Source organism: Anarhichas minor, unplaced genomic scaffold (assembly GCF_050575085.1).
Source record: "Anarhichas minor isolate MPS153535 unplaced genomic scaffold, ASM5057508v1 ptg000021l, whole genome shotgun sequence".
NCBI classification, from domain to species: domain Eukaryota; kingdom Metazoa; phylum Chordata; class Actinopteri; order Perciformes; family Anarhichadidae; genus Anarhichas; species Anarhichas minor.
In genome coordinates, this window is record NW_027466467.1 from 10,030,360 (window position 1) to 10,046,546 (window position 16,187).

The 16,187-nt window shown below is 41.8% G+C and overlaps 1 protein-coding gene across 1 annotated transcript; it reads right to left on the reverse strand.

Annotated features, from left to right (window-relative positions):
* Positions 1 to 95: 95 nt before the first annotated feature.
* vstm2lb (V-set and transmembrane domain containing 2 like b) lies at positions 96 to 15,798 on the reverse strand. Its single transcript, XM_076096072.1, has 4 exons — positions 15,684 to 15,798; positions 2,766 to 2,926; positions 1,220 to 1,264; positions 96 to 981 (listed from the first exon to the last, which is right to left on the reverse strand). Exons 1-4 carry the CDS (start codon positions 15,796 to 15,798, stop codon positions 673 to 675), a joined length of 630 nt encoding a protein of 209 aa, XP_075952187.1. The 3' UTR covers positions 96 to 672.
* Between the last annotated feature and the right edge of the window lie 389 nt (positions 15,799 to 16,187).

The window sequence follows — 16,187 nt, forward strand, 5'->3', positions numbered from 1 at the left end:
GCCAAACATGAATTCACAGAAGATTTTATATTATCTTGATGTGATGAAGGCATACATTTTTATTGTGACAAACATTGTAGTGTTATAGTGTTAAAACACATATTACATAAATAAAATGCAATTTGAAAAGTTCTCAGGTGAATGAAAAAAACTTAATTTATTCTTAATTCCTTAGAAAGCATTAAAATACTGCAGCTTTTTGCACATGTTTTGGTAAAAGACAGTAAAACTGGCACATTGCAAAGGAAATGGTTTATTTAGTATTCATGATTTCAGTGATAATTCTGACTCTCCACTGCCTGTACTTTAACTTTGTGAGGAGAAGTTTTGGCCATTGAAAGAGTCCTGCTCAGACAAAAAAATAACAAAACAAAAGTTATCTGTGAATACAGCCTAACTGTCACATTAACATCAACCTAATACAAGAAGAAGAAAGCACAGAGACAACAAAACAAAGCAAAACAAAAAGAAAACAATCATATGTGCCCTTCATTGGCATTCAACAGCATTGGCATCCAAACAGCAATATTAGAGATAGACAAACACACCGTGAAACACAAAGCCTTCCAGTTACGTCCTACACCTCGACTCTGTGGCGACGTGTATGTTGATGACAGTCCCTCTTTAGAGATAAGTCATGGACATGCAGACAGACGGGCACGACTGCCGACTCTAAAGCACGCAGCTCTCATTACAGTCAGTGGTGCTGCTAGCTGATCTCCTCTTCAGTTCCCTGCCCTCTGTCTGGTGGCGGGCGTGAGGGTGGCTCCCCTGTGACCGCTGCCCTGGCTCCTGCAGCTTGAAGTCATCCGGCCCCTGACTCCTCTCGGGCTCCACCTGGAGGTAGGCGCGAACGCGGTGTTGCTGCGCCACGGCGCCGCTGAAGTCAATGACGCGACACTCGTACGTGCCCTCGTCTGACGGCTTGACGCTGGAGAGACGGAGCTTGTGGGAGATGTTGCTACCGGCTACTTTTACCACCTGATGGGGACAAAACATTATGTATTCTTCTTATTTGAAGCCGTATGGTAAACATACAGTAACATGTCTATATCATTCTAAACTCCTTAATTATGGATATGGGTAAAATGGATAACAGAAATATATCTAGCAAAAGCTTGGATGTCTTTCATCTTCATTATAATGAAAGAAAATAGTTTTCTTTGATATCGTCTTCCTCGTTTGTGCTCGTTGACAGTTGGCGCAGAATCAAACTCACACTAATTTTGGTGGCGTCTTTGGAAGTTTCCTCCAGGGCTGCAACCTGCACAGAAACATGGATGATGCATTTGCAACAGATGCACTTTTCTAAAAGCATCTCACAAAAGCAAAAGATTGCAGCGGACAAACATGTCTGATGTTTTCAGCGTGTTTTTTCCTCCTTGTAGTTACCATTTTCTCTCTGGTGGTTGAGCTTGATGTATGTGGGTACGCATGCTCATATGTGCATGTTTAAATGTGTGTGTGTGTGTGTATGAGCACACACTCTACAACCCTAAGCACGTAAGCCTCTGAGCAGGAGAGTGTGTGTGAAATGCGTATGCAGAGGCACAGAGGTATTCTTTTGGGCATAGGTATGAATTATGCATGGAGCAGACAGATATTTTGAAAATCTATTTCTTTCTCAGTGCCAATTATAGTGTCTAGAGGCACAACAGGGGAGCCTGAGTTCCCCCATGATGGGAGAGAGTCAACCTGTTCCCCCAGTGCTGGCAAATGCTAATCAGCAATTATCCCTTCGCTTCCGTGCCAGAGGGTTTCTGCCGTGGCTAACGTTGCATTTCCCCCTGCCTGATATATAGCGAGCTTTAGGTTCAGTCCGAGCAGTTCTGTCCAAATAAATTGAATTGCAAAAACTGAAATAGTGATAATGGACTTTGTGACTCTACTGAACAGATATAAAAAGAAATGTTTAACCTTGGGTCGCTGAGTAAAATAAAAGCCCTCATGTATGAGAAAATAGCTGTCATGTTTTCTGCTTTCAAGCACTAACCATATGCATCTCAAAGATAAAGGGACATGTTGTTTTGTAAGATAAGAACTGAAGTTGATTCTTTCAAACCATAGGCAACACACAAATAAATGGTTGACTATTCGCATACGAAACATTCGACAATTACTTGCAGAAGGCCCGGGAGATGGGAGACGAGGAAGCTGTTTTTTAGGATAATTGTTGGGCTTGTTGAATTTCTTGCTCTTCTTCCTCTACTTAGTGTATATGTATATCTACACACTACCTGAAATGATATACAGACAATGTTATTGATGTTTTTCTTGTGATTTGTACGTGTATCACTGGATGTCTTGCCATCTTTATGATGTATAATATACAGTACAGTGGTGTCTTGTAAGCACCTTATGCACTCAGTCATCTTACCGTAGTCTACGCTAATACATTTAGTGCCAACCTGTTTTCTGTCTGTTGTAGGCCCACAGCCCTATCTGGTTAGCCTATGTACCCCTTCATCAGCATCATCCATAATATGTTCTTCTCACGAATGGATCATAAATGGCATGTTATTTATCATAATTCACGATCTAAAATATTGTTACCTCTTTTTTTTCATACAATTGAATCGTCCGCATTCAGGGGGCTCAAATTTGCTAAAGATCCCATCACACCAGTTTGCAATCCTATTTGGATGTTTATCACAAATATATGGATTTGCTTTTAAAATAGAAACTCTTTTTACCGACAGCGGCACACGTATTCTCCCGAGAATCACTGCACACATCAAACAAAAACGCTTTCTTTGGCGTCTTACATTATCAGCGATCTGAGCAGGCTTCTTATGCCAGTCTCTGATGTACCACCACTGGATCTCCAGCGAGTAGGCGGGAGAGCCCGCCCCACGGAAGGAACACGCCATCTCTACATCCTCACCGCTCTGCGTCGTGATGTCATGTGGCACCTCTGTAAAGAGAGCTGCAAGAGTATAAAAAAAAAGGACAAAAGTTGAGGGGAAATGATGGGCTTAAGACATCCCTGAAATGACAGAAGGACAAATCCTCAAGATTTCTATTTCTCAGGGAGCTCAGTGACAACATTTCACTGGCGAAGGTACTGCATCACACTTCAGGGAAGAAACTGTGACACACGGGTACAAGGTGTTGGTAGCCAAGTAAATATAGCAACGAGAAATTCAGAGAGAAGGTATCGACTCAACAAACCAGTGCCAACTGTGAGATGAAAGCGTTGCTTAATCTACAGCGTAAGTATCTACAGTGTTCTGCATGTTTCACTCTCTTAGTCTTTCGGCAGAAACTGTAGTTGCAAGCTCAAGTGTCAAGACTGTGATGATGTGCTATTAATACATCTTAATAATGTAATCCTTCTTTCCATGGTTCAGCAGCCCGAGCTGAGCTGAGCATTGTACCGATGTAGTCATTTGGATGTGTCATAACACTTCAATTCCACGCACACATAGTGTAATACCACCTACACAGAGAACATCATTCTCTCTTTGGCTTCCTGTAATAGTCAATAATTAAAAGTACCGGTAAGTCTACATTTTCCATCATATATCATCTGACTCAGAATGCAGTATGTGTGTGGGAGGACACTTTGTGATCCTTCTTGTCTATGGATGAAGAAGCAAAATGGAGACTGACCTAAATGCAACTCTTTAAAGACATTAAGCTTTATTAAAACACATTCATAGTTAACCCCACTAACGCGAAAACAAAGAGAAAGAATGAATCAAAGCATGAACCAGCAGGTTAATGGATGAAACTACAACTAAATTAAAAGGGACGGCTGGGAGGGATCTTCTTTCGAAACCTTTTATACCCCACATAAGTTCCACATCACCACACATGTTCTGTGTTTGACATGTTCAACATTTAATTGACCACAAGAGCAGGATTTTAGGTGCTCAGATCAAATTGATATGAGTGAAAACTATACATTTACATTCGTAATACCATATATAAGGCTGGCATAGAAACATAAAACCCAAAGATATTGAAAACAGAAATTAAGTCTGAAGTTCTACACACAAATTCAATACAAACGCCACGCTAAGGTTATATAAAATGAAATATAAACTCAGCATAGTGGGTTAAATGAAGTACAGGCAATATTCATACAGTATCGACCCTTCTAATTATAATATAGTTAATATACTGCATAGTGAAAGTATGATGTGCACACACCATCCGAGGAGCTGTGCATTGATTTAACATGAATTTACAGTATCACACCCACCTCATTTACACTCCCTACTCATGTGTCGCTGACATCCTCTCTCTCAGTCTCACTGATTGCATTGATTTTAAATGAGACTATTTAAGAAATATTACAGGAATAAATCATTTTTATAAAGAAGACAGGAGTAGCTATTATGTAGCTAGTGTATTCTTTTTTGTTTTTCTGTCTTTATTGGTCTATTTTGTAAGTAGCTATTGTTACTTTAGTTTTCTTTCCTCATCTTTTAAATACATTTTTTTTGTGTTTTAAGGCATTTTTAAGAAATGCACAATGTTACATCTGCATCAGGTGTGCTTGGATAGTATTATCATTATCTACTCACTCTGGAGATTTTAAATGTGTCACTTAACTCTTTAGTGAAACAGTGAAAAGTTTCATGCATGAAGTGTGACGGGACAATAATCTCTCCTCTGTTCGGATTCACCCTCTGAGCTACAGAACAGTGCTGTTTCAGGGAGACACACGGACCGAGCATGTCTAGACCAGGTTAGCGAAGAGAGAAGTCCAACGCCGTATCTGTAATTGTCGTGCCCTTGATGCACCACTGCTTGCGGCCAGGCAGTGGCCTCATTTGTCAAAAGGAGACATACTGGAGGGATGGAGCCATCCTGGGGCCAAGAAGGGTGGAGGAAGAGGAAAGAGAGGAAAAGGACAAGGGCAGAGGTGAATCGAGGCGAGAGTGTCGAGAAGAAAGAGCTGAGAACGATGGACGGAAAAGTGAGGAGAAGTGATAGGAAATGCAGGGAGAAGAGCTGTAAAGCAGACACATCGGATCCACACACACAGTGATATGAAGGAAATAGGAGCGTTAGAAATAACTGTTTGTAAAGGAATGACAGCTTGATGATAACTCGTTCTTTTACTTTTCTCTCCAGCTCTCCTCTATTATGCAAATTCTCCTGAGATTGAAAAATAACAGGTGAGATAAGGATACATCTCAGTCAAACTCAGTGCACCTCTCCAGCCCCGTTCCATCTCCATCTTACAGCACGAGTCCTTATTGAGACGCTGACAGACACGAGGGCAGAGAACATACTCTCTCGCTGGTTTCTGAAGCTCATGTCAGGAGGAGGCAGCTGAACAGAGAGCGCACGATACAATACTACAAGCGGGTCCAGAGAAGTGTGCCGTACAACAGCCTGAAGCTATGGTCTGTAACAATACAAAAGATGATGCTGCGATCAAAGTGAAAACTATATTACCCCCCCAAAAAAAAACATTCATTCTTGTAATGGGAAAAATATGTTATAGTATCATGGAAAGTTTGAAAAGATGTACCACTGAATGCACCAACAAACTTCTTGCCAACATTTCTTGTCTAATTCTTCTACTGGAGTGTGAAATAAAAACTGAAACAAATAGAAACTCGGCATTTTACAGATTTGACAGACAGTTTTCTTTTTAAATTTTCACCACATACAAAGACAAGTGGAAACAGGAAAACATTTACCTGCTTCAATATCTTGTTATCTATCTTGTTTTTCTCAGTACGATTTTTAATGTCTGGAGCTGGTCTGTGAAAAGCGTCTTGTGATTCTGCCGCACAGTGGGAAATACTTTTCTGGGACAATCTCCTGTAGCGCTATAACTGTTCCTTCGATGCCATCGTAGACTGTAATCACAGCCGGCGTAATGATTCACTTTCATCTGACGATGCACGTGTTTCCTGATGGAAGGAACATCTTTGAGGATAACAAAGCAACCCGATCTGAACTGAACATGTCCAAGAGGTTCAGAAATAGCATCTGAGGAAAAGTTCTGCTGATTATAAGAAAGTTAAAGGATGCAGAAATGAAACTGTAACGTGACCCTTTAAAATAAGGAAGGAGCTCACAGTCGCAGTTATTTTAGAAACACTGTGTGTTAAAATTCTTAAGCAGACAATTATTTCTTGAATTGAATTATTTTTTTAGTAAGGCTGAATCAATACTTGGTGACTTTATGTTTGAAAAAGCACTTTGTTAGAGTGTTTGAAGAGGTGCTGTATGTTTTTATTCAGATATATTCTTTTCTATTATTTCTTTCATTTTTTTTCTTCCTCTATACATCTTATTATTCAGGACTGTCACTCTGTCTCTTGGATGCCCGATGAAGAGCAGGGTATGACATCACCATGCCTTGTAATAATGTGTTTTGAACATATGGTGCCAGAGCTGAAGCCTGGAATGGCAGAGAACCTCACTGTGCATAAAGAATATGAGAAAAACAACAGAGGGTGGCATTTCAATCATCTTGAGTTTTCTTAGATTTCGATGCAGGCGCTGGCACTTTTTTTTTTTTGGTCCTGAAGATACAGTATCAACAGCTAGCGGCAGAGCACAGACAGCAGCATCTGTCACTTTGAACAGGCTGCGTTCCTACAAACACAAGGCTCTTTGTGGGACACACAGTAAAAGACACAAAAACAAGTGAGCGAAAAAGAATGATGGAAAGAAATCAGAAAAATAATTCTTATCTTATCTTATTTGTCAATTCTTAATCTTAATTGACCAAAGTTAATGGATTATATTATTCTCTTTTTACCTGCCTTAGCAAGACTTCCCTAAATCGCCTACAAGTGGTTGAAAACTTAACAATCAACTCAATTCGATTGAGATTTCAGATTGATTGTAAAATGATTCTCCTGAAATCAACCCTTAATACCCTTTTTTAATGTAAGAAACAATACCTGTCTACAACTTCCAACCAGAGTAGAGTATGAAGGAGAACTGGTGAAGAATTAATGACGCTAGCTGAGTCGCCAAAGTCATTTGAAACCACAGTGTATGAAGTCAAAGTCAAGTCAAGGAGATAGCTGCACGGGGAGTCCTAAAATACACTCGGGAGTCCAAAGCAGTCGGACAGGCTTATAGCAGCAAGGTAATTCCTGCACTTTCCCATTTCCCCCGCCAACCAATAAGACCCCAATTTTGCAAACGCAAGATTTTTCTCAATTTTCCACCTCTTTCTTTCTCGTTTAAATCCTTTCTTAGCTCTCTCTCTCTCTCTCTCTCTCTCTCCAGCTCAATAACATCTCCCACAAATCTCCCCCTCTTGTTGTGGACACTGCTACTACTCTCTCTCCCTTTTCTATTGCCCTTTCATTCTTACATTCTACCTATTAGAGGTTCCTTCTACCACTCAATCCTATTCTGTACTCTCACCTTCCTTCCTCCTTTAATTCAGTTCCCCTCCACACTGTTTCCTCCTCTCTACGGCCCTCTCGCTGAGTGGGCAATCTGTGTCTGCTGGCTCTCTGGTGTGTGGTATAAAGAGATGCTTCCAACTCTCAGAGTATAGCTCACTACATCTCCTGGAGCCTTGCCCACTGGCTCTGGCAGGTGTTCAGCATCCTGGGAGACTTACCCTGTGTGTGTGTGTCTCTCACAGTGTAGTGGTGCCCTGTGGCTTGTAGTCAGCGTACAGTGTATGTGTGTAGATGGAGCTGTGCGGATTTGAAATGCATGTCACATATAATGGTGCTACTGTGTGTTTCTGTTGCATGTTTTATGCAACCCATTACGCATAGCGTGTCCCTCTACATGAAAGAAAGGAATGGATGTGAGGCAGAAAAGAGCCTTTCCAATTATCCTTTTGCAACATCTCTCTCTCTCTCACACACACACACACACACACACACACACACACACACACACACACACACACACACACACACACAACCTTCTATTTCTGTGAGGAAAATCATTGACAAAATGCATTCCCTAGCCCATAAACCTAATCCTTATTCTAAGCTGAACCTTAAAACCAAGTCTGAGCCCACAAACAGGCAATTGAAGGTCTGTCATGAAGAGAGGACTGGTCAAAATGTCCTCACTCTTTAAATGGGTCCCCACAAAGCTGTAAAGGCACACACACTCACACACACACACACACGATATCAGAGCAATTCCAGGGATCAAAGGTATGAACTCCTTTACCAGATGGAGAAGAGAGAATCAAACATTATCTGAGCATTTGGTGATTTTCCTGATTTAAATTATTGATTGCAAATCGAATATTTGGGGATTTGGGAGTGTTGATGGGACAGAATAAGATATTGCACCTCTGAGCTAAATGTGACATGTGGTTGTGAACTGTGACAAGTTGCACTAAAATGTGAGAATGAACATATTTTTAGCTGAACCTGAAATTTCACCTGTCATATTTTTTCCCCCACCAAAGCGTGCTTTAAGGCTCTCACAACATCTCTCTGCCCTTCTATCCCATATTACCACAATATGGCAACTGAATGAGAAAAGGCGCTGGTGTATATACTGCAGGGCTGATGAGTGGAAATGCAAACAGTTGGGAGGGAAGGCGAGGGGGAGGTCAGGTACCTGCAGGGCTGATGATGAAAGAAGTAACATGTGTGTAGAGGGGTGGGGCATGTCAGGTGATAAGTAAAGGAGGAAACGTGCCAGTGCAGCTGGTGGATGGATGCAAAATGGAAACTAAGGGGCCTGAGGAATAGGGAATGTGGCAGGAGAGGAGGGACAGAGACTGTGATAAAAACAGAGATTCATTTTGTGACAGTTGTGACAGATACGCTCATAGAGTTCTATAAATACATCCCTAATCATTAGCACCACTAAATCATGCTGTGCCCAAACTAATGCCTCCCTTGTCCTTCCTCCTCCTCCTCCTCCTCTCGGCATTATCGATCTGACAGTTGTCAAATTGCCTTTTGGTTTGCTGTGCAGACGCCCTCTTCAACCTGCCTGTGAAACACGACTTGTTGACAAACAGACTGTCTCCCGGTGAGTGCTGTGGCGACGTCAGGCCCTGACAAGCCTGCTCTGTTTCCTGCCTTTAATCACATTAGCGTCACCAGAAATCAATCACATAACCTTGGTAGAATGCTAAATCAACAGAAAAGCTGACGCCAATGGATACATTTTCAGGGGCCCCGGACTGGCAGAGACAAGTGTGAGATCGTGCACGTCTGACGTGAATATTGACTTCCAGGGAAATCTCAAGCACACTGGGTTGTCTCATTTATAATGCCATAGGGGACCCCTGTTTGAAGATGCAAGTACAATACATGCATTTTTAACTTCACTTCTATATTGCTCAGAAAGCAATATAGAAGTGAGGCCACGAGAACACAGACGCGCCTGCACGCTATCCACCAAAGACTCATTAAAAAAGGAAAAGGAGAGAAAATAATGAAAGAAAAGCAATGTGGTGGAGGACATAAATATATGAACAAATGCATGTACACTGCTGCAGCCCCAAAGAGACCACTCTTAAATATTTCTCACTTCAGGTCCAAGGCAAAATGAGAAGGATAAATCCAGCCTGAGAGCCAGTGTGAGCTCTCTCTCTCTCTCTCTCTCTCTCTCTCTCTCTCTCTCTCTCTCTCTCTCTCTCTCTCTCTCTCTCTCTCTCTCTCTCTCTCCCTTCCTTCCTGCTTCGGAGTGAGCTTGAGCTGTTTGAGGATGACTAAATTACAGCGGGCTAATTAGCATGGACGAGAAGCAAGTGTGACACCGTATCTCTGCAGGTGCTTGTTTGTGAGCCGGAGACAGAAGCTCGCAGTCTGAGACTGCACCAACCCTGCAATTTTTTTGTTTTTCTTTGCCAAATCATTTAAGGACAAGGCTTATGTTATTCAATAGTGTTTACTTATTTTGAACATATCACATGAAAAGGCCAAAACCAACATTGTGTTTCTCCGTCTCTCATCACTTTCAAGTCCAATCATTGCTACTGAAATCTTAACTGACCAATCACAACTATATGCAGAAGTTCCATTCTTTAAAACAAGCTAAATAATTTCCAAAATCAGCTAGTCACTGTCATTTTTAGGTAATTTTAGTTATTGCATTTTTTGTGGAGTTAGTGTGCTATTTGAGTACATACAGCACTGCTAGAGCTATCACTTTTTCAAAATTCTAACGACCATTGAACCTGGTGAAACAAAACATACATTTGATTTGTAATCATCTGTTCAAATTCCAAATCCTCCTTGAACTCCAGCGGAGGACGGTCCTTAATTGCACCATCCATCAGTTTGTTGACATAAAACTCAACTGCTGCCATACAGTAACTTTAGTTTGTCGGCATTAATTCCACGAGGCAAAATGTACTCAACAGGACAGGAAATAGGCCTGTGCAGGGTTGTAGAGCTAACGACAGCATTGCACTAGTTAAAAATGATAGTGTTTTATCAAATGCTCCTCTAACAAAGAATGAGCATTGTGGTAAATAAATTGTGTGTAGCTGTATCACCATGCATGAAATCAGGATATGTGGGAATGTCGGCACATACTGTACCAAACAGTTACGTAAAAGTTTTAGGACATCGGAATAGGACAAAAAGAGACATTTGGTAGCTGGAAGAATTGTAGAAAATCATTCTCTCGGTTAAGTGCAAACATTTTTCACCTTAAAAAAAGTTACCGCCTTACGGGGACAGCAAGTAAAATCAGGGTCGTTAACTCAATGCTTCCATTTGAGTCACATCCGTAGGGCACCGAAGAGCAGACATGATTAATTGAGAAGAAATCAGCCACAGTAAATACCAAGACATAAAGATCCAGCTTAACATCACCAAGGTGAATGTAAATAGCCTGGAAACAGAATCCCTCTGGGAAGAGGTATTTCACTAACTTGATGAATGGCTTTAATAATCAGGGGAGCCCCAAGGGAACGGTGGAAGAAGAAGCTCCTGTAATAAAGAGAACTGCTGCAGAAATTCATCTTGATCTTAAAAAGCTTTAATCCTGCATGCAGATAATCAGCTAGAGGAAGAAGTTATGTTTGGGTAGGGGATATGGGAAAAGCCTTGAAGGGTTACAGCACTTTGTGCTGGTTTAGAAGCTGTAGTTTTAGTTTTTCTACCACTCATAGTCAAAGATGAGTCAAACGTTATACCTGCAGTTGTGAATACTGCTATCACCCTGTCTCACTGTGCAAAGACATTTCTGTACAGCCGTTAGAAGTAGCCTGCAGTAGTTGTATAGGCTGGAGTGACAACTGATAACCAAATGTGGGGAAAAAAACCATAATAACACAGAGAAACAAAAATAAGCAGCCTGGGAATTTGCGTAAAAGTCAATAATGCTGTTTACAATCAGCGGCGGTGCTAACAGACAGGAGTCTCCTTGGGGAAATAATGGCTTGCCGCGAGACCTTCAGGCTTCATTCAAGGTTGAAGGTAAAACAATGAAATAAGAACGGAGCCGGTAATCAAGCCAGCAGCTGTCTGCCTGTTGCCGCCGTTACTCCAGAGTGAATTCTTTATAGCCCATGGGACGCAAGACTCGGAGGCTATTTCTGACAACATTATGTTCCGCTTGAGTATGTTGCCCTTGTTAACCTTTAAGCGATGGTGTGTGTATATGTTTTCACGCGACGTGACAGTTGAGTACAGCGGTGACCATGCTGCTTTACAGCACTCTGCTATAGGAATGATGTGTTAAATGAAGCGAAATTAAAGTTGAAGCAGTTTCACCGTGGTTGAAGTAATGTAATGAAATTAAATCTTAACTTTCAATTAAAAGTGAGTCTTAGTGAGCGTATACAACCAGGACCTCGTCACAAACTTCCTGTAGAGTATATTCTCCATCCTCTCAATTTAAAAAAAACTGTCACGATCAGGCTTTGCCCTGTGTGTTCTGTGTCTTTGTTTCTTTCTGTAGCTCCTCACTCACCTAATCAGTTCATTCAGTGCACCTGCCAGTCACACTCACCTCATCAGCTCATTAGTCTCACCTGTTCACTCTGCCTAGTTCACTATTTAAACCCCTGTCTTTCACTCACTCACTGCCAGATCATTGTGTTTGTTTCCCGTCCAACCCGCCCGTTTTGCTCGTCCTGTTCCCGGTTTTCCAGTCTGCCTGTTCTGCCTTTTCCTGCCGGATTTTCCCCCCTTGTCTTTTGTCTTGTCCCTGGATTCCCTGTTTTTGGTTCATTAAAAACCTTTTTTTCTCTACACCTGACTGTCTGCGTCTGAGTCCTCATCATGCCCCGTGACAAAAACCTAATTTACTATCGCTGCACATTTCACTGAGCAGAGCTGAGCAGCGTCCACACAAAACTAAATCTCTCAGGCTCACTGCTGACTTCTCTCTGGTGGTTCAGAACAGATTTAAAGAGCTGATCCTGCTGTTATTTAGATACGTGCAATTAGCACAGGTGCACCTGATGCTATTTGCTTGGCAGCGCAGTTAGGGGTGCATTTCTCCCTTTGCAGATGTTTTGATAAATACACAATTTATTGCACAGGTTTAATGATTTCAAATAAGTAGCCCAGAGAAATTATTTTAACCGCGGGTCATGACAAATATGATTACATCACACCAGGGTTTACTGCGTCACCAGAGGACGCAGCGGCCCCTTCAAGTTGCAACATGTTAAAATGTACTCATGCCTCCTCGAGGTGAGCATTGTTTCAACCATACTGTCACTCTCCTGCTGTCTCCTACACCGAGCCTCCGCCAGCGGCCTCCGCTGTGACAGCACGACTGTACAATCTGTTGCCCTCCACGCACAGTCGGAGCTCCATTAAATTGAAAGCCAATGCAAACTGCCGGGGCTGGCCATCCTCATTAGGAGGACACCAAGCAGAGGGCTGGCAGAGAATCCCACAGACACTTTGGAAGCCTAATGAATTGGTACACGCCCCCACACTGTGAAAGTAGTACGCTCACGATGGATAACAGGATCAACGCTGCCATACAGCACTAACACTGTCTAAACACTTTGTGTTGAACGGCGTCTACATGAACAACAACTCACACAAACACCGCTCGCTCCTCCATCTTCACTGGTGAGACTCGACCCTGGGAGCGTATGGCAGGTGAGTCGCTGACACTTTGACACAATGTGGCCCACAATGCGGTGAAGGCAGTGATCCACGTGACCTGGTCGCTTGACTTCCCACAAAACATGTCATTTTGCTTTGCAGGTGATTTAATCTACACTTCAGCTATAGTGGAAACTGGAGTGCTTGGAGCTGACGGGGCCCCAGCTCGTGATGCACTTTATCTGGAACAAATAAGTCGGGGCTGAATCTAACAAGCACTCTCCAGAACAGTACATCCAGTCTCTCTGCTCTGCATGACGGCTCAGCTCCTCTCTGCTTGGGCAATTTATCAAAGAGCCCAATTGAAAGAAACAACAACAACAACAAAAACAATCTCCTGAGGATTACTTAACCACAAAAAACGGTCTCTTGTGCTGCTGGACCTACTGTGAAACAGGAAGGCGTTTCTTTTTATTTCTGTATATCAACTTATGAACACAAGAGTTTTCACCCTTGTTAAAAGAGTCAAAAACCCTGAGGCATTTACGTCTTTACGGCCAGTCTCAGACACGGAGTGGGAAAGAGAACACAACGACTATAGCCAACTTTAGTTAACACCTCGGGGAGAAATGCTACTAATTGATTTTCCAACCTGTCCAACACAGTCAATCCATTTGGAACCGACTGCATTCATCCATGACGATCGAGCTAAAGCTAACTCGCTAAGCAGAGAGGGCTCAAGGGACAACTGTTAAGACACTGTGATGAAGTGGTTATCACACAATTTAATCAGACAACAGTAAATCTATGTCTGGAGATGCTGGAGAAAGGTAGGACTGCTAGTAGGAAGAAAAAAAAAATGCCAATGATGCTTAAAAGAGCTGACAGTGAGAAAAGTAACAGAAAACAATAGTACTGGCTGAAAATGAAACACTTAGGAGCAGTAATAAAGTTGTTTTAGCAGCTGACTGGATGCTATATCTTACCAAATAAAAACATATTTAAGGAAGTGTGGAATGGGTCCGGCAAAAATATATACTTAAAACAAGTGGTTTCAAGAAAGTCCATAAAACACAATTAGACACTAATTAGAAATGTGAGGTCGGCATTACTGTTGTGTAATTGGGTCTGAATCCTCCTGTTAATACCAGTGTACACACAATCATTTCATCCAGATAGTTCTACTGCTCATGATTGTTTTAGCTGGTCCCCCTTTTCTTAATTAAAAGAGAACACTACCTCACAGCAGGTGAATGAGCGGTGAACAACACTGACTGGTCAAAATAACGAAAGGCATTTGATTCGATAGATCAGCCACCAATATAGATCATCACAAACAAATCAGAGTCACATGAAGTAACACGTAGTATGCGGTCATGCACCAACCCCTGAGGAGTACTGAACAATAATAAACTCACCCCATGATTTTTGTTAGAACAAGAGGCACCGAACACACCGAATATTAAACATGGTAAAGGCGCTACAGTGCAGTAACGGGGCATCCCAAGCCTCCCCACCTCCATAAAAAGCAGATCCCCTCTCTCCTTTGGGTGCCTTCAGGAGCTGTAATTTGTCTGAAGAACACTGAAGGCACATACACCTTGGCTTCTTTGTTTTGCTTTCTATGGTTCACCTTGGCTCGCACCTTTGTGTCCATCAGCCAAAACCTTCAGCCAAACCTGGGCTTAATGTTTGTTATCATAAATGAATCTGATTAATCTGATCACTGTGTTAAATTGGACACGTAGTCACACTGACTGAACTGTTGCTCTGGTTTGAGCAGAATGTCTGCGCCAGGGAGGTTGAGGGTTCAAATCTCTGATGTGGCTGAGTTGAGTGTTAATTATTAAATTCTTAAAGATGCATAAATGAAACTTGTTCAGCGGCCATGCACAAAATACGAATTTTACTGGACATTTTCCAGGACGAGTGCCAAGCCAGGATGGCAGTGTAGCGAACACACAGCTTATTCTACCTCACAACCTCCTCAGGTGAAACCATCCATCCTGATCCCACTATACCAGTCACGATCCATGTAAAAAACACCACTTTAATATGTGTTGGGAATGCATAGTTTGTTTATTTTATAGTGACATTATTATACTATCACACTTGTTTATTGTGCGCTGACATTTAGGCCATTGCAATTGCCGGAATGGAACCTGTGATGTTGCGGTTATGTGGAATGAGTTGTACTAACTATTATCACAGATATACAGCAATTATTTTTCATAAAGGATTTTCTGCAGAAACGATTAAACACAACATAACCTTGAAGGCATTTTGGTCAGCAGTTAGTTTTAACTGATGCTGAAACAGCCTCATGGACAAAGGATTGTGTAAAGCCCGATATGCTGTATAGGCCTACCTGATTTTGTCCAACAAAATAGGTTGTGTTGAAACTAATTCCTAATCAATTAGGGGTTGAATGTGGCTTGTGCCCAGCTCTTTATAAGTTAGTAATCACTTAAATTTAAAAAATGATTCCGCAACTTGCACTAGGTTATATTCCACTTTCACGTGGACACATAAAAGATGATAAAAGTGGGATCTTCATAAGTTGTATTTACCCCCAACCATTACCTTATCAAGATAATCACATACAACAGCAAGTCTGCAATAATAATAACAACAGGAATAACAACCAATGTTCTCTGAACCCCACCCGGTCAATCCTCTTCAATAATTAATATTGTGGAGTTATTCTTCCTGTCAACCACCAACAAACATCATAAAACAACTTACCATTTCCAGAGATGCGATTATCCACCTCGCCTTGTCCGACGTTGAGAGCCGCGTTAAGTTGAATATAAAGTCCCACGTATTGTAAAATCCTTATCATCACTCCAAAGGCTCCCATTGCTTCAGCTGGTGTTTCAAGCGGTTGTATGAAAATTGTCACATTAGCTGAGGAGCATCGATAAAATATCCCCGCCGGACTGCGGTCAAATTAGCAGACACTCGGATCTCCGTGGTCAACCCAGCAGACACTTGAATTTTAGTGCGCCTATATGCTGAAATTCACGGTAAACGCATTCAAGCGGCACAGATCGGGAGCGAGCGAAGGACTTTGCAAAGTTAGCGGAAAGGTTAACGTGAGACAACATCCGGTTATCAAGATCAAAATAAGATGTCAACTAAGCGGGAAACATTATCGTCAGACAACAGCCGGTTTCCAAACTAGAATGTCAACTCAGCGTATATATATATATATATATATATATACGTATATATATATATATATATATA

Excerpts from the sequence above, each read along its gene's own strand:
- vstm2lb (XM_076096072.1), bottom strand. The coding sequence starts at position 15,798 with ATGGGAGCCTTTGGAGTGATGATAAGGATTTTACAATACGTGGGACTT. Across the intron at positions 2,927-15,683 it reads TAATCGCATCTCTGGAAATG|CTCTCTTTACAGAGGTGCCA; the intron begins GTAAGTTGTTTT and ends ATACTCTTGCAG. Across the intron at positions 1,265-2,765 it reads CTGCTCAGATCGCTGATAAT|GTTGCAGCCCTGGAGGAAAC; the intron begins GTAAGACGCCAA and ends GTTTCTGTGCAG.